A 27,509-nucleotide genomic window follows, 5' to 3' on the forward strand; every position below is an offset into this window, starting at 1 on the left:
CCGACCTGTCTCAGCTCCCACACCCTGGGTGGCGTGGTCCCAGCAGCTCCCCGCCACGGCCTCAGTAACCCCAGTTCTGCACACATTCATTCAGCACTCCTTCAGTGTCAGTTGAATATTTTCTAGCTGAATGATACCACCTTGCGCTTTTCTAATTGTTAGTATCCTAGAGAGCAACACACAGATCAATCTCGTGTAAATTTAATATTGTTGTAAACTTAATAGTGAAGCTTAAACCCACCAGCAAAATCCTAAAGTGACTTCATGCTTTAAGGGGGAAAAAAAATCTTCCTTTATTTGCTCTGATTGTCAGCTATTGCATTTAAGGGGTATATGTAAGTGGGGCCTGGTTACCTTACTAATTAAATAATGATCCAGACATCCCACTGGTAAATTCAAAGAAAATCAGTGATCAGAATTGCCTAGGAAATAAAACAGCTGTTCCTTGTAAATTATCATGAAGAAAGATTCATTAAAATGTACAGCTGGAAGTTTTAGCCATCCAAGGAAACAGTGGCTCAGAGAGGTCAAGTGATTTCTCCAAAATTACACAGCCACAGATGGAAGAAGCAGAATTAGAACAAGTTCGATACACGTTAACCAGGCTCTTCATTTGTTTTTCTTCCTTTTCTTATTCTCTTGTGCTCATCCCGCTACATCCTCTGCTTTGCCCCTTTCTCTGTCCACTGTCTACCCACTAACAGACAGCAAGAGGACTCGGAGCGGGCAGAGAGCCCGATCGCTGTGGATGAGTCCCTTTTCAGCTACGGCCTTCGGGAAAGCATCGCCTCATACTTGTCCCTGACAGGAGATGACAGCGCCTCCTTCGACCGGAAGAAGAAAAGCGTGTCCCTGATGTACAGTGGGAGCAAAAGGAAGAGCTCTTTCTTCTCATCACCACCGTACTTTGAAGACTAGCCGGAGAACAGACACCATGGTGTTTGCCCAAAGGAACAGAGGTTATGACTGTCACCTGGCATCCTGCACAGAGGCACATGGTCCCTGGGGAAACTCACGTCTTCCAGAAGCCAAGAGAAGCCACGTGGAGAACTGAACTCTTGTCTTCTGTATCCACATCACGACAAAGGGAACCCCTCCCTGGTGTCTGATCCGGCACACTGCAAAACGTTGACTCCTGGCATCTTCGTGCAAGGGGGTCGGAAGAGCCCTGTGTGTGTGGGTGTGTGTGTGGGTGTGTGTGGGTGTGTGTGTGGGTGTGTGGGTGTGTGTGTGTGTGCACGCTATATCTGTGCAAAAGACAAAGATGCTCTCTCACAAGAAAGTGCACTGGTGCCGATCTCCAGCACACCGCCCAGCTAGGCTCCCTCTGAGGCCACTAGAGAAAACTTCTGAATGAGAAAAGCCTGAGAAGAAAATGAGCCAGAAGTTACAGCCTGGCAGACAATCTGGGTTTGCAAATTGATCCCTTGCACTGAACTTTTGAAACCCATCTGTAAAGAGAGACCTCTGGGCTGCAGCTCCTCTCTTTCTAAGGGAGCTCAGTGACACTAAACGCTGACCTTATGACCTTCCTTATGAGTCCCCAGTCGGAAGATCCCTTTGGGTTCTAGCTCCAAAACTACGTGTGTAGAAGTCAGATGACTTCCCTACTTATGCAGAGACCAGGGGAAATGGGAGAGGAGGTGGCTGCCAATGGGAAAGCACAAGGGCGGGGCTGGGACGGAGCGCAATTTCGCAACATCACCAACCGTGGCTCGCAGCACAGAAAGGGCTTCTCTGGGATGCTGAGGGTCTTGCCTATCTTAATGCACCTGTTATTCATTCATGATTACCAGAAGAGGCACTGTGTTAAGTCCTGTGTAGGTATCAGGCCCAGCAGTATAGACAGGAGGAAAATATTTGTATAGACAAATATTGTGGAAGTAGTGTGCTGTGCTAAGTCGCTTCTGTCATGTCTGACTCTTTGTGGCCCCATGGACTGTTGCCTGCCAGGCTCCTCTGTCCATGGGATGCTCCAGGCAAGAATACTGGAGTGGATCGCCATGTCCTCCTGGGACTGGGTGACCCAGGAGTTCATGTCTCAGCTGGATCCTTAAGTAGTAGAAGGGCTGGCTGGACTGGATAAGTAAGCATGGTTGGATATTTTGAAAAAAGGAACTTGATAAGTTCTAAAGAAATCATCCATCCAGTATCTTCTTCTAAAAAGAGTCTGTCAGCCACATGAATAAAAATGCTAAGCTCTAGAAAAGAGGGGAACCAGAGTGGCTTAATTCTGTCAAACAGAATTTTAAGAGATGAGAGAGAAAACACCACAAATTTCTGGACAAGGAGAAGCGATTCTCTCCAGATCCTGTTAGGAAGGGGTTGCAGTTGCCTCTAGGACCTGTTTCCCCACCGTTGCAAAGGGGTTCCAGGAGAGGAGGGGTGCTGCTGATAGGAAAAGCCTGTCTGTTCAGCATATGCCTTCCAGCCGTCTGAGATCACTGCCCTGGTGGTGTGTGCACATGCGTTTACACGATTTTCTGTATCATCGGATTCCAGAGTGTTTATCCAAGAGGACGTTTGTGGTTTCCTCAACACTCCCCACAGGCTATTTCTAAAGGGCCGGCCGATGTATGGGAAATGAATGTAACTCTGGGGACGCCAACTCCCACCTCCTCGCCAATGGCAGATGTGTGTACTGCGTCTTCTGTACTGTTTTCCGTTGTAACCAACAAATGGTTGGGACGTTTGGGGAGGACTCGGCGGGGCGGGGTGGGGGCAGGTTTCAAATGGGAAGCATTACATTTTGCTAAATCATGTATTTATTCCTGATTAAAATAAGCCTAATAAATATTTAATTCTCGGGGACTCCCCTGGCAGTCCAGTGGTTGAGACTTCGCCTTCCAATGTAGTGGGGGGGATGCGATCCCAGGTCAATGGGCTAAGGTCCCACAAGCCTCACGGCCAAAACATAAAACAGAAATGTGTTTTAACAAACTCAACAAAGACTTTAAAAGTGGCCCACATGAAGAAATATTTAATTCTTGGCATGCTGGGGAGAGGTTCCTGGGTGAGGCAGCTGGGTGGTTAGTTCAGAGGCTCTGTGGGTTGAGAATTTTTAAAGAAACTTGCAGCTGGAGAGAGAGGAGACCAGGGAACACAAGAGGAAGCCACACTGGTTAGTGTATTGGCGTCTCCTTGAGGTGCAGTCATAAGAAAACAGAGTTTCGTGACTTTTGAGGCTGTCTCATCTGACTTGGGGCTGGACATCCAAGATCCAGGGAGATAACAACTTCTTAGTGATTGTTACGAAAGTTTGGTCTCGCCTAGACACTCCTGCATGTTACTTGTGATAACTCTGCAATTTGTTCTTCCAAGAATTCCTTCCACAGATATGTTTTTGTACACCAACTAGATACCAGACACTGTTCTAGGGGCTGCGACCACTGCAGGGAAACCAGAAGAGGACCCTGCAAGCAAGCAGGGGGCAGGCGGTGTCCTTCCCAACCTAAGTCTCCAGGGGAGGCTCTCCTCTCCTTGCGTCCCCTCCCTTCTGCCTAAACTTCTATACCCAGCCCCTCAGATGACAGCAAGACCCCAGGATGACAGAGAAACACATAGAAGGAATGTGGCCCCGGAGAAATCATGAGCTATCTGGACTCCCCACCTGGGAAAATGTTATGGGAAAGAGAAAAAAGAAACTCACTTGGTATTTAAGCTGCTTTCATGATGGGTCTCCTTATTAAAGCAGTTGAGCATTTGCTTCAAAGTGCAGAGAAATAAAAGGGCTTCCCAGTTAGCTCAGTGGTAAAGAATCCGCTTGCCAATGCAGGAGACTTGAATTCTATCCCTGGGTCAGGAATATCCCCTAGAATAGGAAATGGCAACCCACTCCAGTATTCTTGCCTGGAAAATCCCATGGACAGAAGTACTTGGTAGGTTACAGTCCATGGGGTTGCACAGAGTCAGACATGACTGAATGACTGAGCACACACACTCTCACACAGAAATAAACCTGATTTGCACATAGTGAGATAACTTTATAAAAATCCAATGGACCCAGCAGACAAAGTATTAGAGACGATAAGAAGGCTGAGCAGATGCAGAACCAACTTAGTTCCTAACACCCATGTTTACCGACTGGAGAGTAACACAGAAAACATGAAACCACTTAGGAAGGGTCTTGCCTCACAGCAAGTTTGCAAAGCTTTTATGGAGAAAAGTTCAAAACTCTATGAAAAGATAAGGCGACAAAAATACTATGGGCCAGGTTATAGGGTTAAGCTGATATAAGAACTAACATCCTAAAAACATATTTTGCCAAAATGATTTGAAAAAGTACATGAAACTACTGTCCAATTCCCATCAGGAATATTTTTTAAAATCAGTGAACTTATTCTGGCTTCCAGGGTAGCTCAGTAGTAAAGAACCCGCCTGCCAGTACAGGAGACACAGTTTCAATCCCTGGGTCCGGAAGATCCCCTGGATAAGGAAACGGCAACCCACTCCAGTATTCTTGCCTGGGAAATCCCATGGACAGAGGAGCCTGGCGGGCTACAGTCCGTGGGGTCTCAAAGAGTCGGATGTGACTTAGTGACTGAACAAAAACAACATTAAAATGTATCCCAACGTACATACAGAAGCATCAAAACCCATGAATAGACAGGCCAATTTTGCCTTAGAGAAGTAGCAGGGTGGGTGAGTGCTCCTGAGAGGTTCATGTGGAAACAGGAGAAAACAGTGTTCTGGACCCAAACTACCATCTCCCTCGCACTGGCCCCAGATGGTTTAATGGACTCAGCGTGGTCTTAGATGCCTTCTTTGAACCAGGAGCTGAGCTAAGTGTTAAGGCCGTACTAAGGAGATGAATCCTATACCCAACCAAGCCTGCAGTCACAGTAGAAATGGAATAAGCTGTGCTAGAAAACATGACAAGCAAGTAAAATAAATCAGAATTCCTAAAAATTACCAAGCAGAAGTCTCTTCACCACAGTGAGATTCTTTCTGTTTTAGAGATGGAGAAAGGCTTCGAGGTCCCATCCAGCTGAGCCCTAAAGATGGAGTGAGTTTCCAGGTGGAAAACAGGACGTGCTGACCACAGACCAGCGCGGAAAAGATCTAGAGGAAGGCGTGGCATTTTCTAGGAATGGTGGCAGAGCTGGTGAGCCTGGACTGCAGGGTTTGTGTGGGAAAGGAGAGAGGAAAATTTAGTGTGAGGCCAACTCCCGGGGCCTGGAGCTCACTCTGAGGAATGTAGAATTGGGGCAACGTTGTAGGAAAGCCATGGAAACTTTTTCTAAGTCCTGTAAATCACAGCATGGAGGACACGACCTCTTTTACCTTCTCTTAAAACTGGCCAAGGGGTCAATGCCACAGAATTCAGGCTTGCAACATGGCCTCCCCTTCCTTCTTCAACCTTCCACGAGGGTAGGTGAAACCTCCCACCTCCCGACCTGCTTTTGTTTGGAATTGCCTTTGCTTGGCATCGGACATGGGGAACTGGGTTTCTTAAGTTCCCACAGGGTGCAGCACACTTTACAATGAGTTTACATCACGACTCCTCTAACCCTCAGAAAACAGAATTAATCACACCCATTTTATCCATGAAGCAGGTGAAGTAAAGGGTTTCACCCAAGGCCAGCATCTTAACGCAAGCTTGTCTGATTCTAGGCTCTTTGACACACTGAGACCCTGAACACATCCCAGACTCTTGGAGAAACATTCTCACAGGATTCGGCTTCACAGGTTCCAGCCCCTAACACAGTGCTTTCTTGACTGTGTGTTCTCTAGCAGGTCACTAAACATCTCTTGGCTTTCTCATGTCTAGATTAGAAACAGAATAAATGTCCCTTGCAAATCAATGTCAGGAACCTATGAGATCATGTATTGAAATGGATTTATGGTCCCATACACGCTAAACAAATACATATAAGCTATTAATTATCAAAGGAGTCTGTCTCGTTCAAATTTCAATAGTTCTGGCCCCAAGCTTTGCAGAAAGACTGAAGATTTTATCCAAGAATATATCACCACCTCACTTTCATTCCTCCAAACATCTGTTGGTAGAGAGCACGTTGAAGGAACTGCTAATATATTGAAGTATTTTAGTTCTCTCAGTTCCAAATAATTTCACATGCATCCCAAAGACTGCGGGGAACAGTTGTAAAAGCTGTCTCTAAATGACTAAAACAGAAGGAGGATTTATTTTTAAATACACTACCATTTGTTAAAACAGATTCGTTTTTGAAATTCCCCAAACATCTAAACTCTCCAGAACTTTTAAAAGGAAAATTCTGCCTTCTGGGCCTACTGGAAGGTATTTTTGGTGTCTTCTGGGTCCCCTCGAGTGTCTGGTTTCTGAAAGGGCCCTGAGGGGAATCCCTTTGGGATCAACTCAAAGTCAGGAAGGTCTGCTTTCAACTCCAGAAACTGCAAGATGTTTGTGCTCAGGTCTCCTGCCACTCAGATGGACCCCATATGGAGGGACAGACTGAAGACCACCCGAAGCGAAGGACAAGAAACACAAGAAGGAGGCGGGAGGAAGGAAAGCGGGCCGGCCTGTGGGTCCCAGGACACACACCATCGCTCCCCTACCCAGGTTTGCGAGCCAGCTCCTTCACTGGCTGTCAATCACGGAGCATTGACCATAAGCCAGCAGTGCTGGGTGCCCCGGGCTCTGTGGAGAGCCGGGCACTACTGGCCCCTGCTGTCCTGGAGTTGACAGTCTGTGGGAGAGACACATGTGGCAGGAAGAGTAATTCTGCACTGGTGGGGAAGCAGGAGAAAGGCTGGATGAGATTTACAGGTGGCAGCGGCCACAGGAAGGGGGTCCAACCCGAGGCTGGAAAGTCTGGAAGGAGTCCCTGAAAGACGAGTAGGTCAGGAAGGAGAACGATGGGAGGAAAGCACTTCGGGCAGAGGAGAGCACCTGGAGGAGGCTGAATATAGCACAGACTTCTCAGTAAATACTAGAAGGCTCCGTGGCTGCCGGAGATACAGAAAGTGGCAGGAGGCGCTGCTCCCTCTCAGGGCAGAGACAATGCCCATCCAGCCTCAACTGTGCGCTCTGAACTGGCACTTCTCTCCCCTCCTCGTGGTCATGGGTTTGGACCTCAGGAAGGCTGGACAGAGCTGGGTGTGGTTTGATGGCCTCAGAATCGCCAGCTGGTCACGTCACTGGCCCTGACGGTTCTCCGTTGCTGTTTCCTTTGTGTCACTTAACAGTCTCCTCATTGCTTTCTTTTCCTCCAGCACTGCCCCCGTACATTCATCCTCCGCCAAGCTCTAGAAGTCTGACCCTTCGATGGTAAGAGTGTTCACAGTAACACTATTGCCAGTAGCCAAAAGGGGGAAGCAACTCAGATGTCAATCAGCAGACGAATGGATCAACAAAGCATGGTGTACACACACAATGCAATATCACTCAGCCTTAAAAATAAATGAAATTCTGATGCATGCTACAACATGGATGAACATTGAGGACGTTATGCTAAGTGAAATAAGCCGGTTACAACAGGACAGAGCTCATAGGATTCCACTCACCTGAGATAAATTCGCATTAGAGTAGGGAAATTCACAGAAGACAGAAAGTAGAAGAGACGTTACCAGGGGCTGGGAGGAAAGGAGAGTGGGGAGATAGTGCTTAATAGGTGCAGAGTCTCTGTTTGGAACGATGAAAAGGTGCTGCTGACGATTAACACTGGTGGTCGCACAACATTGTGAATGTACTTAATGCCAGTGAATGGTATGCTTACTAATGGTTAAGGTGGGAAACCAAACCAGCAAACAAACAAAAGCCGTCAATGGCTCACATGCACTCAGGATAAAACCCAAGGTGTTCGGTGCAGTCTGGCCGCTCTCTGCCTCCCAGCCTCCACTCCATGGTCCAGGCAGACTCTGCCCTCCCACTGCACTGCGTGATGGGCAGATCCCAGTGAGGAGCCCTTGATGCCAGGACTCTGGTTGTGTGCCAGTACAGCCTGCAGCATCAGCATGCACAGTCCCTCTCCCAGGGCACGCCCTCCTCCCTGAGCTTGGTGAGGGGCTTCTCTCTGAGCTGCCATAAGACTCTCTTTTAAACAGCTGCTTTAAGTGTCTGTTCCCTCTCTCTCAAGTAAACTACAAGCTTCCTGAAAACTAGGGCACAGATCATGTAGTAAGGCATTTCCAGCAATGAGCATAGTACCTGGCACCAGGTGGACATTCAATAAAATTAGTAGCTAATCAGAACAGCCAACAGAGCTTATGCTGTGGTTAACAGGTGGTTTCCTCCATCATAGTTATTCCATCCCTATCATTATCATATCACCATCATCATCATTTTCACCACCTTCATCACCATCACCATCATCATCATCATTAACACTACCCTGTCTACATGATTAGTACTTAAGCTACGAGTAGCTATGAGTAGCCAGTAACATCCTGGCTCATGTACGCATAGAAAGATGGCCATGGGCAGGACACCAATTCAGAACAAAGGAAAAAGGAAATCCAAGCAATCGAAGTCAGGTGGGGGAAGGAAGGACCACCTTCAGCAAGACTGAAGACAGAGTGGGCAGCTCACCATCAGCACAGCTCTCCGGAAGAGTCTGGAGTTGGCGGCCCTGGTGGTTACAAGGTGGATGCTGGCTATATCGGCTCCGCCACGGTCTGCTGCCAGGGTCACGTGCCGAGGGTCCCCGCCAAACGCTCGGATGTGGGTCTGCACCCAGGTCAGAGCCACCACCTGGTCCAGCAGCCCCCAGTTGCCGCTCAGCTCGCTGGACCCTTAAGAAAGAGGAAAGCCTTTAACCCTCTGTGACCCTGTGCCCTGGATGCAGCCAATCAGGCATGTGGTGCCTGTGGGGGACTTAGACTCCTGTCCACCCAGGTCAGGACTGTGGTTTCTCAATATGGTGGGAGAGCCTGGGCTCCGGAATCAGGCCCATCCAGCTGGGATTCTCCCATCAGCCTTTGCCAACTAGGAGACCATGGACACGTCCCTCCACGTCTGTGAACTAAGGCTTTCCCATCCTAGAAGGGGTGGCTCCTCAGATGAGAGGCAGCGCGTGTTCAGAGCCCCCACTTGGCACATCCAGGGAAAACGAGATGAGCTTCCTGCCCTGGATCCTCCCTGACTGCCCCTGACTCTCCATGTCTCTTCCCCATGACAAAGGCCAGGCCAGCCTGAGCCATCAGTCTCACCCCTTCCCACCACCTTCCATGACCTTCAGCAGCACTCAGTAGAGCTGATCTTTTTTTTTTCTTATAATTCAGGAAATATTTTGTATTTTATTTTTAGATTTTTTTTTGATGATGACCATGTTTAAAGTCTTTATTGAAATTTTTGCAATATTGCTTCTGTTGTATATTTTGACTTCTTGGCTGCAAGGCATGTTAGCTCCCTGACGAGGGATCAAACATGCACTTCCTGCATTGGAAGGCGAAGTTTTCACCACTGGACCACCAGGGAAGTCCCCAGTAAATATTTTCTGAAAGCTCAGCACTTTTAAAAAATTGAATGATTTGGACACAGAAAACATACAGCCAGAACATTCTTCTCCTTGGCATTTGAGACACTCTATGCCCAGGCCCCATGGCCATCTTCTGAATTGAGTGGACCCTCCTTAGTCTACACCACTAAGGACTCTGGAGCACCAGGCCAGTCCTGGTCCGAGCCGAGGCTCACGCCCTTCTTCTCTGGCAGACCCTTGGCTTCAACCACCGCCTACGTGTGGCTGACTCTCAGGATGACGTCGCTGCCCAGAGCACTCTCCAGGCCCAGGTCCCTCACGTGCCTCCAGGAGGCTGTCTCACGGGCACCTCAGGTCCATTCAATCCCAAAGGGAATCGATTCTAAGTCTCTTGAGCGCCCTGCCAGCAGCTTCTCCTGAGTTTCTTACCTTCTCCCTCAAACCCAGCCATACCCACCCACTCCTCTCCTGCACAAGCTTGTGGGTCTTCCCGGACTCCTCTTTCAGCTGCATCCCCTCTTCCCCGCTCCCCTGGTGTGGTGCGTGCTCCCCCACTGATCTCTGCCCCGTCTCTCCTAGAGCTGTTCACTGGCCTCCTGTATCAGCACGCTCCTCCCGCCCCTGAATTCTCCGTGTGCATCCAGAGTGATCTTCTCAATTGTAATTTTGATTATCTCTCTCTCTGAGACACACACACACACACAACAATGTACACACACACCCCCCAATGTACACACACACCAGTGTACACACATACACTAGTGTACACACACCAAGGTACACACACACACAAGAAAGTACACACACACAAACACACACACCAGTGTATACACACACACACACACACACAATCAATGTACACACACACACACACACACCCTGCCCCATCCTATGTAAAGTCTCCCATCTCATCTCATGGTCCTTCGGGCACCATTTCTTCTCGTGCATTCCAAGCCCCCCAGGACCTGGTCATCCTCCTCTCGGGGCACATCTCCCTCTGTCTCTCCCCTGTCCTGTGCCGCAGCCACCCAGGCTCACCAGCAGATGCTCAAACACAGCAGCCCTCCCCTCCCCCACCCTGGGCTCGGCACATGTGACTTCCTTCACCCAGACCCCTCCCTCTGCCCTTGACCTGCCCTAGCTCTGACCTCCGACCCAGTCATCCTCTGAGTCTGAGTTACAGCGTCAACTCACAGGCAGCCTCGGGGGAAGTGAGGGTCCCCTTTCAGAGTACTTGTCAGCATGGGCTCCCCTGCGAGACTCCGCCCTCCACTAAAGCCAGTGGCACGCAGTCGGTCCTTATGAAATGTTAAGTGAATGAAATGACTACACTTATGATGAACACGATTCAGTATCAAGTGAGAAACTATCAACAAAAACCCATTTCCCCAGATAGAAAAGCAGCAAGACCTTGCATCCTGATTCCCCAGCCTGCTGTTCACAAAGAGCTGACGACACACCAGCTCGGTGCACATAATGGTTTGAATTACTCCTCCAGCTGGGGAGATGCTCAGAATTTCTTCAAACGCATTTCATGTTCTGGGTTTAATGAAGCCATTGGCACCCTTCTCTGTGGGCTTTTCTGGATTGCAGACACATTCTGTTTGTTTCCAAGGTCTCAGGGAGGGCAGGAAGGCTGGGCAGCGGCTGAACAAGACCCGGTCTGAGAGGTGACGCCCACAGCCTGCATTTCCAGGGACAATGTAGAGGCAGGGCACTGTCCCTGACTCCCAGGGCCCCATGTACCAGCTTCCCACTGACAACGCTGACCTTCTGGGGTCTACAGACCCCTAGGAAGTCACAGATGAGGGTGCTTTCAGGAAGCAAATCTGAACCGGGCTTCACTTTATGCCAGCACCGTGCCAAGTAGTGCAGCCAGCAAGACAGACAAGGTCTCAGCCCTCAGGGCAGACAGCCTCCAGGACACGCACAGGGAGCAGCCAACTAGCTGATCCGAGATGGTCTAACTCAACCCTTTTATTTCCTAGTAGAACCTAAGACTTGAAAAGTAAAGAGTTTGTTTAGTTGCAAGAAGTAAATTTTCTTTCAGATTTTATTTTTAATGTGGGACCAAAGTCTTTATTGAATTTGTTACAATACTGTTTCTCTTTTATGTTTTGGTTTTCTGGCCACAGGGCATGCAGGATCCTAGCTTCCTGATCAGGGAAGGAACCCACACTCCCTGAACTGGAAGGCGAAGTCTTAACCACTGGGATGCCAGGGAAGTTCCCTAGAAGCAAATCTGAGATAGAATTGGCTCTTAAATCTAACACACACTCAGTACTTTTTGTCCTAACATTCAATCCAATTCAGCAAACATTTGTCAAAAAAAAAAAAAAAAAATCTATGGTGTGCAAGGCACTCTGTTATTTTCATTAAAAATTTTAGGTACTCTTTTTATGGAACCTCTGCTCAGAAGCCTTCATAACTCCTTCATTCCTGCTGCACACAAAGTCTAACTTCTTCCTGGCTTTTCCTCCCCTCTAAGATTAACTTCAGGCTTCCTTGGTGGCTCAGCTGGTAAAGAATCTGCCTGCAATACAGGAGACCCGGGTTCGATCCCTGGGTTGAGAAGATTCCCTGGAGGAGTGTCTGGCAACACACTCCAGTATTCTTGCCTGGAGAATTCTATGGACAGAGGAGGCTGGTGGGCTACAAGTCCATGGGGGGTGGGTCTCAAAAAGTCAGACAAAACTGAAGCGACTAAGCAGTAGCAGCAAGATTAACTTCAGCCCATCTGAGCAGTCTGCGGTCCCTTCATTTTCCAGCACCCATCCTACTCCAGACCTTGGGGTCTGCTCATCGCCTGTGCTCATCACCCTACAGTCTGGTCTTGGCTGAGCTCCATTCTCTTCATCTTCAGGGCTGAGCTCTGGTCTCACCTGGCTCAGCCCCACCACAAACATGCAGCAAGCAGTGCTGCTGGGGGCATGAAACTGGACAGGGCTGCTCTCTGCTGGCCAGGCATGTACAGTCCAGGAGGGAGTCCAGGATGTGAGTGGAAGATCTCTGGATAACGTGATCATGCACTTCTCCAACTGCCTCACCCCACCCTGATCTAATCCTCCAGCTCTCTTCTCCCCACTCTCTGTTCAAAACACATCAGCAAGCATTCAGTTGTTCCCTCATGGTCTAAATGGCTCTTGCTTGCTCATTTGATTTATTCAGTTATCCTTCTAAAGCTCCTCAGCCAGGTTCACAGCAGTTCCTCTCCCAGTTCTTGTTGATGGCCATCAATAAAAGGGATTATGGTGCATGGGCTGTGCAGGTGGGTTATGGAGCCAGACCAGTCAGGCACTGGTCTTACTCCACCTCTACAAGCTCAGCAGGGCCCTGGATGAGTTACTTAATGTGACTTGACTTTCTCCGTCTGTAAAATGGGATAACAATAGTACCAACTTCAACAGGTTGTTATGATGATTGAATTTGTTAAGATTTGTAAAAGGAACAGAATGATGCAGAGCCTAGTATAAAGTACTCTAGAAGTTATTTGTCTTTTCTTAAATAAAATAAAACAGGTTTAGATCCAGCTATTATCTCACAGATGCCCTTTGTGGGGTCTATGTTGTCTTCAGCAACAGAAGTTGCACTGGTGATGGAACAGGACTCTGGGCCTGTTCTTCTGGTCAAAAAGGGGAGCAGACCCCTCAGAGGGGAGCCTCTAAGGGGAAGCTCTGAGTGCCCCCAGGATGATGGGGTGATGGGCACATTACGGGGCCTGGCCTTCGGTCTGGCTCCCAGGCCAAAGCACTCTTCCTCTGCTCCCACACCATGCAGGAGGCCTGCGGGCCATGGCCCACCCACTCCTCTGACCCTACAGGCCACTGGCCCCGGGTCCCCTCACCGCATTGCTTTGCCAGAGAGAGGAGGGTAATCACTGTGCCCTATACTGGCGGGGTCTGTCCTGCCTGTGAGATCCAGGCAGGGGGACCCCTTCACTTCCTTTCCACCTGCTCTTCACCAGGAACCATGCTCCTTCTAAGTACTATTGAGTTTGGGCTTTTCTCTCTGGGAACACAAGTTTGTCTAGTCGGCAGCAGAGCTGACATCAGTTTCTGTTTCCATCTCTCTCCCATCTCTTTCTTAATGTGCCTCTGGAGTCTGGCGCTCTCGGGGGATTATCTTCACTCTGAGCTACAACAGCAGATGCCGCGTGCATTCATCACATGAGATAAAGTACATGAAGTGGCAACTCGGCATGAGTCAGTAACTGCCAGGGCTGCTGCTGGCCAGATGCAGGGCCCAGACATGGCTGCAGCAGAGCCCTCACTTACAGAGGCCCTGCTAGGGAAAGGGAAGGGGTGTTAACCTTGGGAGCCCCTGTGAGGTACCAGCAAGCTTCCAGATGTTTGCCTTCACATGCCTGATCTCATGAGAGGTGAGCGACCTGGGATGGATGAGATGCGGAGGGACTGACCCAGGTCTCCTGCATTCTAGGCATATTCTTTACCCTCTGAGCCACCAAGAGCCTAAGGGGGCTGGTAAATGATCCACCTGCCAATGCAGTAGATGCTAGAGATGTGGATTTGATCCCTGAGGTCGGGGAAATCCCCTGGAGTAGAAAATGGCAACAGACTTCCAGTATTATTGCCTGGAGAATTCCATGGACCGAGGAGCCTGGCTGGCTACAGTCCATGGGGCCACAGAGATGGGGACACAACTGAGCGACTGAGCACACACACTCAGAAGTGAGGCAGAAAGCCCCTTGACCTCTCTGAGCCCCGTGCTTTTCTCTGTGAAATGGCCATACTGTGCTGACCTCGCGGAGGTACCTGGAGACTGGGATGACGTCATCTGGGAAAGACGTCTGGTAGAGACACGGACGCTGCGTGAGCGTCACTCTCTTTCTCTCTTGCTTACGGCATTGCTTTAAGCAGAGGAACAGGCAGTGTTGCAAGCCAGGAGTGAGAAGGGGTGGGTGTTCTCTGCCTCCCCCAACACTGCTCCCAGAAATGGGGTCGCCTTCCCAGAAGCCTGCAGAATTCTCCATAGATTACAGCCCATGAAATCATAAGCACGCCCCCTCACCGACGGGTAGCATATGGAAATTCTCTTCTGTCTGGAAAAGCTCTGAGCCGGAGTCAGCCAGGTCTGTGGAAAGCCCCACCCGAGCGGGTCCCACAGGCTGGCTTCTGAGTTTCACCATCTCTTTAGCGAAAGGAGCTCCTGACTTAAGAGTCATCAGTAGTGTTTTTGAAAAGAGGAAAGAAAATCCAGCAGGAGAGTCCAGTGCTCTAGCAGCCGCCGCTGCCTCTCTGAAGGAAAGCCTGGAATGGGTTCATCAGCCACACTCCCCTCATTGCCACTGGTCACATGTTGCCTTAAATTGTTGCCCGTCTCATGTCTGCTGTGCAAACCTAAAGTCTTTGTTATGACACTCAAGACCTCTAGCCACATGATCCACCCAGCCCTATCCCCCAGGGCTCCGGGCTTCTGCTCATGCTGGATGCCTGCCTCACTCACCCAACGCTCTGGAGGAGCCGTGGTTCCGGCCACATTAGAAAATCCCACCCCCCGCCCCCAACCATATCCATCATGCAAGACATCCCAGGTCTTAAACGAGACCCCCAAAGAACAGAGATGATGCTCAGTGCTGTCCTTGAGGACATGCAAAGCCCATCACAGCCTCTGGAGCCCCTTCACACATAGCACCTCGCATGAGTCTCACAGTGACTTTGTTAGTTGGGTTAAAATTACTCCTATTTTAGAGGAGAAAACTGAGACTTGGAGAAAGGGAGGGTTTTGTCCAAGGTCACACAGAAAACACTTGGCTCTTTGGATTCCCAGACCAGGACGCCTGCTCTCCACCACAGCCGCCTAACAAACAACTGCTCTACCACTGGAGGTGGGGTGGGGTTGGGTGGAGTGGGGCTGGGGTAGAGATGAAAGAAAAGATGCGGGTGGATGATGCTGGGATTGGTCCAAGCCTCAGTTCTGCCCTGGGGGCTGGTGGGAAGGTGGAAGGTGTAGCCTGAGGGATAATGTCTGTGACTGCAAAGAAGACAGGCCAGAAGTTGACGGTAATGATGGAAATCATTGTCTATGCAGCCCTTGCTCCAGGAAACGGCTCTCTGAAGGCCCCAGAGCTCTTATCCACCCCTTAGCATCTCCAGGGCACATGGACCCTGGTGGTGAATCCTGGCTCTGCCTTTTCCTGACCATGTGAGCCTGAGCAAGGGTCTAGCCCTCTGGGGTCTCAATATGCATAAGCATACACACAGAGTTATTAATATCACAAGACAAAACACTTAAGGTACTTGGAACGGCTTCAGACACGTGGTGAGTTTCATCAGTGGCACCTGTGACCTACGGGCATCAGCATGGCTGGAGTGTCTCATGAAGGTACTGGCTGTACTCAGTGGGCTGGAGGAGGGCCAGGGGCCGGGAAGGGATGAGGTTTTAGGAAGAAAGGACTAAACGCACACAAAGAACACACTCGGCTCAGGGAGTCAGCGGTCCCCACCAACCCCAGCAACTCACCGGAACTCAGGAAGCCGAAGATGCCCGTGCGATAGCTGGCCGTGACCACAATGAGGTTGCCGACAGCAGCCAGGAAGGAGCCATCCACTGCCGGCCGGTCCCCACTGCCCTTGCCCTCCGCGGCATTATGGAAGAACACCAGCACGGACGCGTTGGGGGCCTGCAGGGGGTGCAGACATGTGGGGGCTACAGGCGGCCACCTCCCCCTCCAGAGCTTGGGAAGGGCACCTTTGCCATGTAGGTGCCAGACCGAGCCAACACACAACTCTGGGTGTGTCAACACACCTACCCCAAGGCCAGGGAGGGGCAACAGAGCAGCCCAAGAGAGAAGTGGCAAAGCTACTTTTGACTGGAAACTCCCTGATGGGGAAGGGGTCCTGGATTTGAAGTCAGGATATGGGGATCAAGCCTCTGCTCAGGCCAGCTGTGCTTTCTTAGTAAGCCACGAAGCCTCTCCTAGCCTCAGATTCTACACCTCTAAAGTGGGAAAGGGGGGAGAAGATAGAAATAAACATACCTATCATTTCCTCCTAGAGTCCGTGTGAAGACCAATGACATTGTAGATCAACTGTAAAGTACTGTCGTCAACTTCTTGCTCACATTATGGCAAAAGTGTATGCTCACTGGTCACCACTCACTGGCCTTAGTCGTGAACTCTGGGACTCGATTGACCAAATCTACAGTAATAATTCACTAGCTGAGTGACCTTAGGCAAGTCATCTGACCTCTCTGAGCCTTGGGCTTTTCATCTATCCAGTGGGAATGATACCTCTTAGAAGCGTCAGGAGGATCAGAAGGATGCTATGAGGTGTTCAGCTGATGACGGGCACAGACCTCCAGAGGTGGTCCCGCCCCTGGCCCCTGTTCTTTCCAGTGGGTTCAACACTGTCCAGTTCCTACACTGCCCGAGTGATGGTCTCCTCCAGGCTTTAGGTGTGGTCTGTGTCCCACTCTTTGCCATTTACAACGTCTCTCTTATCACCTGTTCATTGGTTAATTAGTATCTATGCCTTGTTTTATTCCATTCTCATAAGAACTTCATGAGCTGATGCTATTTCTCTCCCTACTTTTCAAAACAGGAAACCGGGGCACAAAAAATGTGAGTTGCCTTCTCCAGGCCAGGGAGGCAGTGGTAAGTGGCAGGCTGGTTTGGAGCCAGGACTTAATTCAACACCCCCACAATGATCTGGGGCTGGGCATCACCATCACCTCCCTCACCCTAAGCTCTACGCTTCTATTGATGCAGCCCAGAGGAGGCTCCATGTTCAGATGCCCTTGTTCCAAATCTCACTCAGCAGCTTGCTGTGCTCAAATCTCCAAAGTGCATTGCCTCTGGCTGCTGGTGGCTCAGGGACTGGAAGTGGAGGCGCATCACATCCACTGTGGGATCTGCCAACACGACTCACGTTTCCTAAGGCTCATCGGTTCCGTTTTCTCTCATGAGTTCTGACCCTTCCCCCAAAACAGGAAACTCAACTCAACATCAGGATCCTAGATGCTACTTAGGCAGGTACAGGCTTCAAAACAGGGCCTAACCAGAGTCAACCCTGAATATTCACTGGGAGGACTGAAGCTGAAGCTCCAGTACTTTGGCCACCTGATGTGAAGAGCCAACTCACTGGAAAAGACCCTGATGCTGGGAAAGATTGAAGGCAGGAGGAGAAGGGGGTGACAGAGGATGAGATGGTTGTATGGCATCACCAACTCGATGGACATGAGTTTGAGCACGCTCTGGGAGTTGGTGATGGACAGGGAAGCCTGGCATGCTGCAGTCCATGGGGTTGCAAAGAGTCGGACAGGACTGAGTGACTGAACTAAACTGCCTATTTCTGCTCCTCCCGCTGTAATGAAAGCCCCCTTGAGGACAGCAACTTTATTTTGTTCATAGCTGCAACCCATGGAGAACAGACCCTCCCATCACTGGCGCTTTATGAATATCTCTTAGAGAACTGAACCCAGATAACCATGCCCCATGCTCCCATGCAGGAGATGAGAGGAGGCCCTGGAGGAACCAGGCTGGCGCTCAGCCCCTCAGGCCTCAGGGAGCCAAGAACCAGCCAGGAGAGCACGGGGCAGACCATGCTGGCAGTGCAGGGGTTGGGGATTTCCAACAGGGCAGCTTTCACAGAAAACATAGCAAGGGCTGTCGAACTCACCATGTTCTGCGGGACAAACACATTGAGATACAGGCAATCTTCGCTGACCCCGGGAGGTGTGGGCGTCCTGATGCCTGGCTGCCAGCACCTGGCCCTGCAGATACAGATGGATGGCGTGTGACTTGCAGGAAAAACAATTAAAGAGACACACTCAGCCCTCCTGCATGCCCAGCAGCAGCAGCAGCAGAACCCACTGCCCAATTCTGAAGTCCCAGCAGCCCACTGACAATTAGGCAGCTTCAGGAAATGGTTAATGGGATTGGTGAGTAAATGCTGGAAGGAGCAGGATGACCACCAGTCCCTCAATCATGGGCCTGAGGAGTGTCCCCTGGGCAAGGTGCCCGCCCAGATAGAGCAGAGGAACACGGGTGTCACCTGGGCCCTGGGGCCCTGCAGGCTCCAGGGTACAGACCTGCTGGGATGAGGGGCCTCGACCTGCTTTCTCCATCACTACAGAGTCAAGTGTGCTGGTCGAAACATCTCCTGGCATAAGAGCTGAGATGCATATCTGGGACACACATGAAGCAAGCATGATGGTTACCTGTCCAAGCCTGGTTAGTACTGGGCTCTGATGGACCAAGCTCTCACTGCTCTTCACTCGAAAGCCTGTCAAGTGGGTGGATCCTAACCCAGTGAAGTTCTCTAATTAGTGCTTATTTGTTCCTTTTGTCTCCCAGGGGTGACTTTCATGGCTTTCTGCATCCTTCTGCCACTGTCCTAGCTTAAGTCTTCCTGTCGCTCGCCTGGAATATCCCAGAGCCTCCTGCTCATCCCTCTGTCTGGTCCTAAGCTCCTAGAGCTGCCCACCAACTGGCCGTGGGCAGTGATGGACATGGAGAATGTGGCTGCGTCCTCGGGACAGAGCTGCGGACACCTGTGCGGAGGGAAAGGCCGTGGGGCGAGAGAGGCAGGCACAGGTGCTCCATCCACAGATACTCTGAACATGCTTTCATCAGAAAAATGACAAAATCGTGTCCCGTCTGTCAACTATCTACAGTGGTACATGCATGGGAGGGAATGGGCAAAATTGAAAAGCAGAGGAAGGAAAATAGGATATTCCATTTTTCCCCCATTTTTGAAAACTCCTTTTAATATCATGTCTATTGGGGGAATGAAAAGACCTTTTACATTATTATTATTTTTTAATTATTATCATAAGCTATGCTTTTCCTTCTCTGCTTATTTCTCAGCCCCACTGACGTCAGATGTAGCTGGGAAGTTGAGTTCCGGCCACTGCCATGCTGGGGCACGTGATGAATGTGCCCCGCCCATGGGCGTGGCCCAAGGAAACCTCCCCTGCACTAACAGCCTCTCTTTCCTGGATGCAAAGTCAAGGGAGGTTCCTAGAAGGAAACTTGGAAGGTCTGTGCTGAAAAAGACATGCCAGCTTGGGTCCCCGCATCACTGCATGGAGCAGAGCACACCAGCCCCTCCATCACCAAAGGAGGCAGGACCAAGACAATGTTAAGTCACGGACAAGTGGGGGTTTATGTGTAAGAGCACTCAACGTCATCTTGGCTAATGTACCCCCAGTGCACGGCTCAAATCCTAATGCACTGCTCTGTTATCAACTCTCACTTTGACGACTTAGAATGGGAGAAGGCTTCTCTGGACACCACTCCCCCTACCCCCCCTCCCCCCCACCACTAGATGTATTCCACTCCATCCTTACCGTGGCTTGGTGGCTTCCCAGGACCCAGTCCAGTTCAAGTGCTCGGGGGCCCGGAAGCGTTTCTCCCCCAGGGGTGGGGCGGCATACGGAACTCCCAGGAACTGGTCCACTGGCTTCCACGAAGTGCCCACTTGAATGGCCTGTGACCTGCCCAGCAGCTGGCCATGGGTGGCAATGGGCACTGAAGGTGAAGATGTCCCAAAGCCGGGCAGAGGGATGTCTGGAGTGGGGGAAGGAAGAGAGCACAGTACATGCTCTATTCAGGGGTATTCCAGACATGTTTTAAGAAACAAATCAAAAAGACCAAACACTGCTTTCTGCACTTAAAAAAAAAAAATGTTAGTTATTCATTCAGGCCCCAATAACTTAAGTCTAGTCAAGTTAGTGTCTAATGCGGAAAAAGAAAAAAGAAAAAAGAAACCCAACAAAGACACCTGATCTTCCCCAGGCACTGAGCAATCCTTCCCTCAGTTCTGTCATCTCAAGTTCTTTCCAGGGAGATCACCAAGGCCCACAAATCCTGACTCGCCTCCCTGGGACCAGATGTCATCACGATTCTGGATTACTTGGATTTTAAAAAGAACAGAGGGGCCCAGACCATGCAAGGTCCAATCGTCCAGGGGAGTCTGGACTTGAGCCCATCACTGGACGCACCAGTTACTTCCAGGAGGAAATGTACGGGCTGGTCCTGCTAAGACGGATGAATACCTGATATCATCTCTTCAGTCAACTTTGGGTCAGATTTTGACCCCAAACGAGTTTGCCAAAAACTTACAAAAATATTTTTTTCTGACTTTAAGACTGCTTGGATTTTAGAACTATCACTGAGGCACTGCAGACCCGGTAAGTACATTTCACTGGTGAGGAAGTGGGTTTAGGGGCTGAGGGTGGGTAGCTGTCAGGATATCAAGGTGATGAGGTAAGAGTCAAAGCTGTACTTTTCTGAGCCTGAGCTCTGACCACGGGGCCAGAGGTTCACACGGGTCAAGGGTCGGGCCTGGCCTGCAGCACCCATCCTCCCTTTGTGCCTGTCTGGATCCCACCTGGTCCTTTAGGTCAGGCTGGTGTGGCCGGCCATCCTGCCCTGTGCTCCACAGGCTTCCCGCCCCTCCCAGCAGTGCTAATCTCCAGACACTTATCAGCCTCCCTGTAGCCTTATCTTATCTCCTCTGCTGTATTCCCTCACATTCATTCATTGAGTCAATATACTTTTATCAGCTCAGTTTAGTTCAGTTCAGTCACTCAGTCTTGTCTGACTCTTTGCAATCCCATGGACTGCAGCAAGCCAGGCTTTCCTGTCCATCACCAACACCCGGAGTTTACTCAAACTCATGTCCATCGAGTTGGTGATGCCATCCAACCATCTCATCCTCTGTCGTCCCCTTCTCCTCCTGCCATCAATCTTTCCCAGCATCGGGGTCTTTTCAGATGAGTCAGTTCTTCAAATCAGGTGGCCAAAGTATTGGAGTTTCAGCTTCAACATCAGTCCTTCCAATGAATATTCGGGACTGATTTCCTTTAGGATGGACTGGTTGGATCTCCTTGCAGTCCAAGGGACTCTCAAGAGTCTTCTGTAACACCATAGTTCAAAAGCATTAATTCTTCAACCCTCAGCTTTCTTTATAGTCCAACTCTCACATCCATACATGACCACTGGAAAAACCATAGCTTTGACTAGACGGGCTTTGTTGGCAAAGTAATGTCTCTGCTTTTTAATATGCTGTATAGGTTGGTCATAACTTTCTTCCAAGGAGCAAGCGTCTTTTAATTTCATGGCTGCAGTCACCATCTGCAGTGACTTTGGAGCCCAAAAAATAAAGTCTGTAACTGTTTCCACTATTTCCCCATCTATTTGCCATGAAGTGATGGGACCAGATGCCATGATCTTAGTTTTCTGAATGTTGAGTTTTAAGCCAACGTTTCCACTCTCCTCTTTCACTTTCATCAAGAAGCTCTTTAGTTCTTCTGTGCTTTCTGCCATAAGGGTGGTGTCATCTGCATATCTAAGGTTATTGATATTTCTCCTGGCAATCTTGATTCCAGCTTTTGCTTCATCCAGTCCAGAGTTTCTTGTGCTGTTTTCTGCATATAAGTTAAATAAGCAGGGTGACAATATACAGTCTTGATGTACTCCTTTCCCAATTTGGAACCAGTCTGTTGTTCCATGTCCAGTTCTAACTGTTGCTTCCTGACCTGCATACAGAGTTCTCAAGAGGCAAGTCAGGTGGTCTGGTATTCCCATCTCTTCAAGAATTTTCCAGAGTTTGTTGTGATCCACACAGTGAAAGGCTTTGGATTAAGTGGAAGTAGATGTTTTTCTGGAACTCTCTTGCTTTTTCAATGATCTAACAGATGTTGGTAATTTGATTTCTGGTTCCTCTGCCTTTTCTAAATCCAGCTTGAACATCTGGAAGTTCACAGTTCACACACTGTTGAAGCCTGGCTTGGAATTTTGAGCATTACTTTACTAGCATGTGAGATGAGTACCAGCTCAGGCTCAGTGCCAAATGCCATTTTCAGGGGCTTAAGACAGGCCTGTGTCTGGTTCCCACAGGTCTTAGGGCCTCACCCAGAGGAAACCAACACTGGTGAAGAGATTCTGTGTGTGTGTGTGTGTGTGTGTGTGTGTGTGCGCACACGTGTGTGTGCAGTCTCTCTTATTTATTTCCAACAGATGTGTTTTCTTTGCTCCAATTCACTGTGGGCCGATGGAGAGGGAAAGCTTTGCAGCTTGGTCTGCAGCTCTGTCTGTTTAAAATACACATTTATGATGAACGTAAATGTGGGAGAGGAGGCAGACAGACAGGCAGAAGTTTATCCATTCCTCAAGAGTTTGGTACTATGCAGTGGCTCAACTGGAGGTGGTTTTGACCCCAGGAAACATCTGACAATGTCTGGAGATATTCTGGGGTTGTCACAGGATTGAGGAGAGGTCTGAGCTCCTAATATCTCATAGGATGGAGGCCAGAGATGCTATTAAACAACCTATGATAGAGACAACAGGTCATCCAGACCCAGGTGTCAGTGTCAGGCGTCGGGGCTGAGACCCCCTGGTGTGATATGCATTCATGACCTCCAGGCCACTGAGGGTCCACGTGGTGAGGAGGAAGCAATGAACGGACCAGCTGCTTTAGAAAAACCTCATAGTTCTTTTGACCCTCAATTTTCCCATCGCCGAGAAAGGAACAGTAGCCGTCCCTACAACACAAAGATGTCAGGAAGAAATACCACGATGCCTGTAATGTCCCAAGCTCAGTGCCTGGTGTGTGACCGGAGACCAACACGTGAATGAATGAATGGGGAGAGGGAAGGAAGAAAGGAAGGAGGGAAAGATAGAAGGAAGGAGGGAAGGAGTGGAGGGGTGAAAGAAAGAAAGAAAAAGGAAGGTCAAAAGGTAGAGAGAGCAGAAGGAAAGAGTGAGTGAAAACTTGGTTGTTCACACACTGGCGTGTGAGTTATAACCCAAAATGGAAACTTGGGATGGAAAGAAATACGTGCCGCTTTATAATCTGGCCTCGATCGCAAATCATGCCTGCTCTCACCCCCACAGTTCCTTCCTTCTCACAAAATTTCCTGTTTCAATTGCAAATCACAGGCTCTCTGGCTAGCATTCAGGACCGACCGTGGATGCTAAGGCAGTGAAAACTCCCAAGGTCAGCTCTTTTGCTTTGCAGGAAACAGCCACATTTCATGAACGTGGCATCATCTCAAGCAGGGAGCAGAGACAGAAAATATAAAAGCTAAAGAATTTTGAGGGAATGCAAGCCTGCTTTCCCACGGACACTGGTATTTAAGCCTCCCTCCAGAGGCTGCCCAATGTATCCCAGATGGAATGAGATTCAACATGGGAAAAATATCTGCTGTGCATTTCTCCCTTTTGAAATCTTTTGCAGAAGTGGAGATTCTTTCTAGAATACCCATATATTTAGGTTCTGTGACTATTTGGATTAAGAAAATTATTTGTAGCTCTATATGTACTTTAGGTGCAAATAAACAAATGTCTATGTAGATACACGTGGGCATGTGTCTTCTGCTGGAGAGTGAGCATTTCATGCTGAATTTGAGACACACAGAATTCAGAGAGAAGCAGTCTAATTTGTTTTACAGAACTCATACCTCAAAGTGAAGGCATTTCTCAGCAGGACTACTGTGCAGATTGGCTACACTATGGATGAAATCTATTTAACTCGACCAAATGATATAAGCATCCTGAGAGTCCCTTGGACTGCAAAGAGATCAAACCAGTCTCTCCTAAAGGAAATCAATCCTGAATATTCATTGGAAGGGCTGATGCTGAAGCTGAAGCTCCAATACTTTGGCCACCTGATGCAAAGAACTGACTCATTGGAAAAGACCCTGATGCTGGGAAAGATTGAAGGCAGGAGGATAAAGGGATGACAGAGGATGAGATGGTTGGATGGCATCACCGACTTGATGGACATGAGTTTAAGCAAGCTCCAGGAGTTGGCGAAGGACAGGGAAGCCTGGCATGCTGCACTCCATGGGGTCACAAAAGTCGGACATGACTGAGTGACTGAACTGAACTGAATAGAAGGCAAGCCTTAAGATTAAGGGCCCAAGACCTTAGTTTACAGGAATCAAAGCACTCCTAAGCCTGGGGACCTTCTCCTGATCTAAACACTGAGGTGGAGGAAAGGGGGAGAGAGGACACCCCTGGATCCAGACAGCCCTAAAGGACCATTAATACTCAAGGACAAGGTGAGGCCAAATCTCACTGTTACCGGGTCTTATAAATAAAGTTTTATTGGTACACAGCTGTGCCCATCGATCTATTATTGTCTGTGGCCACTTTTCTGCTTCAACAGCAGAGATCAGTAGCTGTAACAGAGACTTGTAGCTGTGAAGCCTAAAATATTTATTATCTGACTCTTTACAGAGAGAGATCATTAACATCTGCTCTTGAAGATAAGATGGCAGACTCAGCCAACATTTCTAAAAAGTTATTCATTCCATCCCGTAAGCATGTCTAGTCGGGAGGGGGTGTTCCCCAGGGCCTTGGCTCCCATGTTTCCTGTTCTATAGCTCATATCATTTCACTTTAGGCTGTAATTATATGCTGCTTGTTCCTTGCCTGCTTCACCCCTGCATCCCCAGCACCCAACACAAGGGCTGACACATGATAACACATTACTGGATGTTTCTAAACTGAACCCAGCCGGAGCAACCACACTCTTTGGTGATGGTGATATGGTCGCTAGGCACTGCAGTTTTGTGGGAGAGGACTGCCCCTAGAGAAACGAGACCTGGCTCCAAGTCCCTGTTCCGTCATCACTAGTTGTATGAAATCAGAGAAGTAACCTAACTTCTCTGGACCAGAGTCTCCTGGCCTCTAAGAAAGGGATCAATCCTTTATCTTGATATCTCACAGGATAACATGAGGATCCAACAAGATAAGGTATGTGAAACAACTTTATAAACTCTGAAACAGTACTAAAAAGTGGCCTAATGAATTATTTTATGCAGAAACTCAAAGGCCAAAATGGCTTCTATAACTCAAAAGAAGTCATGAATACAGACAGTGCAGAGAAGTTCTAGGTCAGAAGTAGGCTTTTTTGTCTTCCTTCAGTTCATCCCGTGTAAGTGCCACATAGCCTAAGATGACTTTGACTGACTTTTCCTTAAGAACCTCAAAAGCCGCCGCCCATGAGTCACCACTTTCTCTGACAGTCCCTCCCAGCCATACCCAGGCCCTTGGGAATGTCTGCAAAGACACAGGCTGGCACTCACTTGGCTTCCGGTAGATGTAGGTGGCCTCTTCATGGAGCAGAAGTCGGCAGTTCTGGGCCTGCAGGCTGTGTGTGCAGCTCTGGGTATCAGCATAGAACATACACCTCACAGCCCCAGGTTGGGTCTGCAGAGTGGTGACAAGGCAGTCCTGGTGACGGGAACACTCTGCAGAGGAGAAGAATGGTGGGGATTGAGCCTGAGAGATCATCTCAGTCAAGTATTCAAAAATACATTCATGAATCCATGCGTCCACTGATCCATCCATCCAGTCATGCCATCCGTGAACCCATCAGTTCATCCATTCATCTGTCCAACCATCTATCTTACCATCCAACCATACATTCATAAATCCATGCATCCACTGATCCATCCATCCAGTTGTGATCCATGAATCCATCCATACATCCATTCATCCTGCCATCTAACCATACATCCATGAATCCATGCATGCACCCTTCCATCTATCCAAGCATCATCCATTCATCCATTCATGTAATTATACATCCATGAATCTGTGTATCATCCATCCACCCACTCTTCCATTTGTCCCAAGACAACCTGAGGTGCCTGGCAGGAAGGAATTCATCTGAGAGAGAAGACATGGGTGAGGACTTCTCTGCAGTCTCCTCACTTTCCTTCAGGGTCAGCCCAAAGTCACAGTTTCTCAAAGCATAAGCCAGCTAGACATCCTTCATCCAATCACCCTTCATGAATCTATACACCCACTTATGCATCATCCATTCATCTACCCACTTACGCAGGCATACATACACACAAAAACTCACTCCTTCATTTTAGCACCTGGCACAGGGCTAGAATCTTGGAATAAAACACTGGTGGTGGGGGGGGACTCAACTCTCCCATCAAACTATTTTCCACACAACAATCGGGGTTTTCTTTGGTTATTTATCCACAAATGTGCTCTTGTCATTTTTCTGTTTAAAGCATGGCTTTAACATGGCTCCCCACTGGCCTCAGAATTAAGTCATACAAGACAAGGCTGTTCATGCTCTAGCCCACGCCTTCCTCTTCAGCCTCATCTCCCTCTGCCTCCTGCCTCATCACACTCACCATGTTCCATCAAGGGTTATGTCCTTTCCCATGTAAACCAGGTTCTGTCCTAGACAGTTTAAATGATTCATGGCATTAGGATATTTAGTCCTAAGAACAGCCATGAAAATAATGACGTTTCATTCAGTTGAGCAAGCTGTGCATTGCCTAAAGCCCTTATTCATAGCCTAATCTCTGCGTTGTGGTACCACCCAGAGTTTTACAGTGTACAACCTATACAACTGCACATGGCAGCCTTGTCTGCAATTTGTGCATGTTGTTTTCCAGCCTTGTAGAGGAGGAGATCCATGGAATCTCAAAATTGCAGAAGCATGAATGGTCTTCCCTTCTAGCTCAGCTGGTAAAGAATCTGCCTGCAATGAAGAACTGGGTTTGATCCCTGGGTTGAGAAGATCCCCTGGAGAAGGGAAAGGCTATCCACTCCAGTATTCTGGCCTGGAGAATTCCATGAACTGTAAGGTCCATGGGGTCACAAAGAATCAGACACAACTGAGCGACTTTCAACTCTCACAAATGTTATCTAATCTTGATCTCTTTCATAAAGTCAAGTCTTTGTAGAACCTTCCTATCAGGTTGTCACCTAGCTTTTGTTTACATACCAGTGACCCAAACCCTCTAAAGGAACTAGGCATCTGTGGACAGCTTTGCCTATTAGAAAGTTCTCTGTATAGCACTGAAAAATGCTGAGGGCAGGAGAAGAGGGAGACAGAGGGTGAGATGGTTGGATGGCATCATCCACTCAGTGGACATGAGTTTGAGCAAACTCTGAGAGATAGTGAAGGTCAGGGAAGCCTGGCGTGCTGCAGCTCATGAGGTCGCAGAGTCAGACACGACTGAGCAACTGAACAACCACAACACTGGTCTTCACTTTGCCCCATGAACTTGGCCAGAACAATATCTTTCTTCACTGTCATGACCACCCACCTGCCATCTGAGGACAGCCATCACAGCCTCCACCCATCTCCTCCATCTCAGACTAACCTC

General features: G+C 49.0%; 2 protein-coding genes across 5 annotated transcripts in view; one reads left to right on the plus strand and one right to left on the minus strand.

Annotated features, from left to right (window-relative positions):
* Positions 1 to 2,822, plus strand: part of SLA (Src like adaptor) — a 36,615-nt gene extending 33,793 nt beyond the window's left edge. For all 4 annotated transcript variants that reach the window (XM_061438548.1, XM_061438546.1, XM_061438545.1 and 1 more), the window contains one exon: positions 705 to 2,822. In XM_061438548.1, coding sequence (XP_061294532.1) covers positions 705 to 918 — 214 coding nt within the window. In that variant the 3' untranslated portion in view covers positions 919 to 2,822. The remainder of the gene's footprint in view (positions 1 to 704) is intronic.
* Positions 1 to 27,509, minus strand: part of TG (thyroglobulin) — a 235,215-nt gene that overhangs the window by 95,473 nt on the left and 112,233 nt on the right. Inside the window, exons 37-41 of the mRNA XM_061438544.1 lie at positions 25,455 to 25,619; positions 19,707 to 19,926; positions 18,035 to 18,128; positions 15,879 to 16,038; positions 8,510 to 8,712 (exon numbers count right to left, since the gene is read on the minus strand). Coding sequence (XP_061294528.1) covers positions 8,510 to 8,712; positions 15,879 to 16,038; positions 18,035 to 18,128; positions 19,707 to 19,926; positions 25,455 to 25,619 — 842 coding nt within the window. The remainder of the gene's footprint in view (positions 1 to 8,509; positions 8,713 to 15,878; positions 16,039 to 18,034; positions 18,129 to 19,706; positions 19,927 to 25,454; positions 25,620 to 27,509) is intronic.

This window comes from Bos javanicus, chromosome 14 (genome assembly GCF_032452875.1).
Source record: "Bos javanicus breed banteng chromosome 14, ARS-OSU_banteng_1.0, whole genome shotgun sequence".
NCBI lineage: Eukaryota > Metazoa > Chordata > Mammalia > Artiodactyla > Bovidae > Bos > Bos javanicus.